Raw genomic sequence first — 1531 nt, 5'->3', positions numbered from 1 at the left:
GCTGAAAAATAATTACTCAAGTAAAGCACAGATAACCAAAGTTTCTACTTAAGTACAGTAACAAAGTATTTGTACTTAGTTACTGTACAACTCTGCATGAGATTCTGCATAACTGTATTATTAATGTTTGACCGTTACGACTACAACAATTGAAAGGTGAAATTTTTTCAAGTGTTAATTGTTCACATATCTGATGGTGCAAAAATAAAGTTTATATAATAAAGTTTGACCTAAATATTGATGAAGTCCTGTTTGCATTTTGTTGTACACTGGAGGCGAGACTAAGCAGTAAAGAGTAAGCATGTTCTGCTTTTACTTTGTGTGTGTGTGCATGTTAGTGTGTGTCCAGCATAAACTGCACATCTGAGATGCTCATGCTGAGGGAGCAATAGTTAATGCAAGCTGGGCTGAGTGTGAATTATCTAGCTCCACTGTTTCCAATTAGGCCTTGGACATGTACAAGCTGCAGTTATGGGAGCCTCACGATGGTTGAGTCCATTGTGTTCGCTCAGCCTTAACTGTTAAAGATAATTATTGTCTCATGTACACCTTGCCTACGGGATGACTGTGCCACAAATTAATGTGTGTAGCACCTCGGCGCCGCGTTTCTGCTGCAGAATTGCTGAATTAATTTTTACCGGAGAAATTTTTGGTCATTATTTTTGAAGTCGGGTTCATCACAGAAAGTCATGTCTGGGGTGCTTAAATTTCGCAGTTTCTGCCTTGTTCAACCTTAGCTGCCTTCTCCTCACCTTGGGAGCTGGCCTACTTCCTGTAATGTTGTTATGCTCAAGAGCTGTTTTTTGCCAATCAACACAGCACTATGTGGCAGAAATTCAGCTCTGTCAGACTGTCATTCTGCTAGGATTTGTGTCACCCTAGTTTGTGATTTTTTTTTTCCTTCCACGAGCCTTGAAATCTCCACTTAGGGAAAAGTCCTGCTGCAGCAGCTGACAAAACCGAACATCTTGTTTCACATCAGCACAGAAGTTCCCCAAAGTAGAGTTACAGTGCCTCAAACGTGGAGTCGAAACCCTGAATATAAAAATCTGTTTTCTTCTTCCTTTTGAATAAGATTTTCACATTACCGGTGTCTCCATCTCAGGTTGTTCAGGGCCTGCTGGCGGTTTTCTACAACCTTGGAGATGGCGACTACAACGTCACGCTGCCCTACCAGCGTCTTGATGACGGGGAGTGGCATGAGGTGGAGCTGGATCGCTACGGAAGAGAATTTACCCTGAGGCTGGACGGAGGTGGGGGACGTCGGGAGGTCACAGCCTCGCCCGGCCAAAGTCAGGAAATCATCATAGATCCCTCGGTGGTCATGCTTGGAAACTCTTTTCCTTCTGGACACAACCGCAGCTTCCTTGGTAGGTGTCAGTTTTAAAAGGATCCCCGATTAATTGTAACATTAGACTTTATTTGATAAACATCTGTTTTAACTGTAAAATAAAGACTGTAAAAATACTGTAGGCTGTTTAGTTTTGTAAATTTTTAAAAATATATTTTAACACGGACAGAGCCATTTTAT

General features: G+C 41.7%; 1 protein-coding gene across 1 annotated transcript in view; it reads left to right on the top strand.

The window, feature by feature from the left end:
• The window catches only part of LOC106523195 (neural-cadherin), a 136042-nt gene that overhangs the window by 119204 nt on the left and 15307 nt on the right, over positions 1-1531 (top strand). Inside the window, exon 29 of the mRNA XM_014016560.1 lies at positions 1106-1370. Within this exon, the coding sequence (XP_013872014.1) occupies positions 1106-1370 (265 nt within the window). The remainder of the gene's footprint in view (positions 1-1105; positions 1371-1531) is intronic.

This window comes from Austrofundulus limnaeus, unplaced genomic scaffold, assembly GCF_001266775.1.
Source record: "Austrofundulus limnaeus strain Quisiro unplaced genomic scaffold, Austrofundulus_limnaeus-1.0 Scaffold147, whole genome shotgun sequence".
In the NCBI taxonomy this organism is placed as follows: domain Eukaryota; kingdom Metazoa; phylum Chordata; class Actinopteri; order Cyprinodontiformes; family Rivulidae; genus Austrofundulus; species Austrofundulus limnaeus.
Note: the sequence above shows the minus strand (reverse complement) of the source record. Positions and strands in the feature narration are given on the sequence as shown.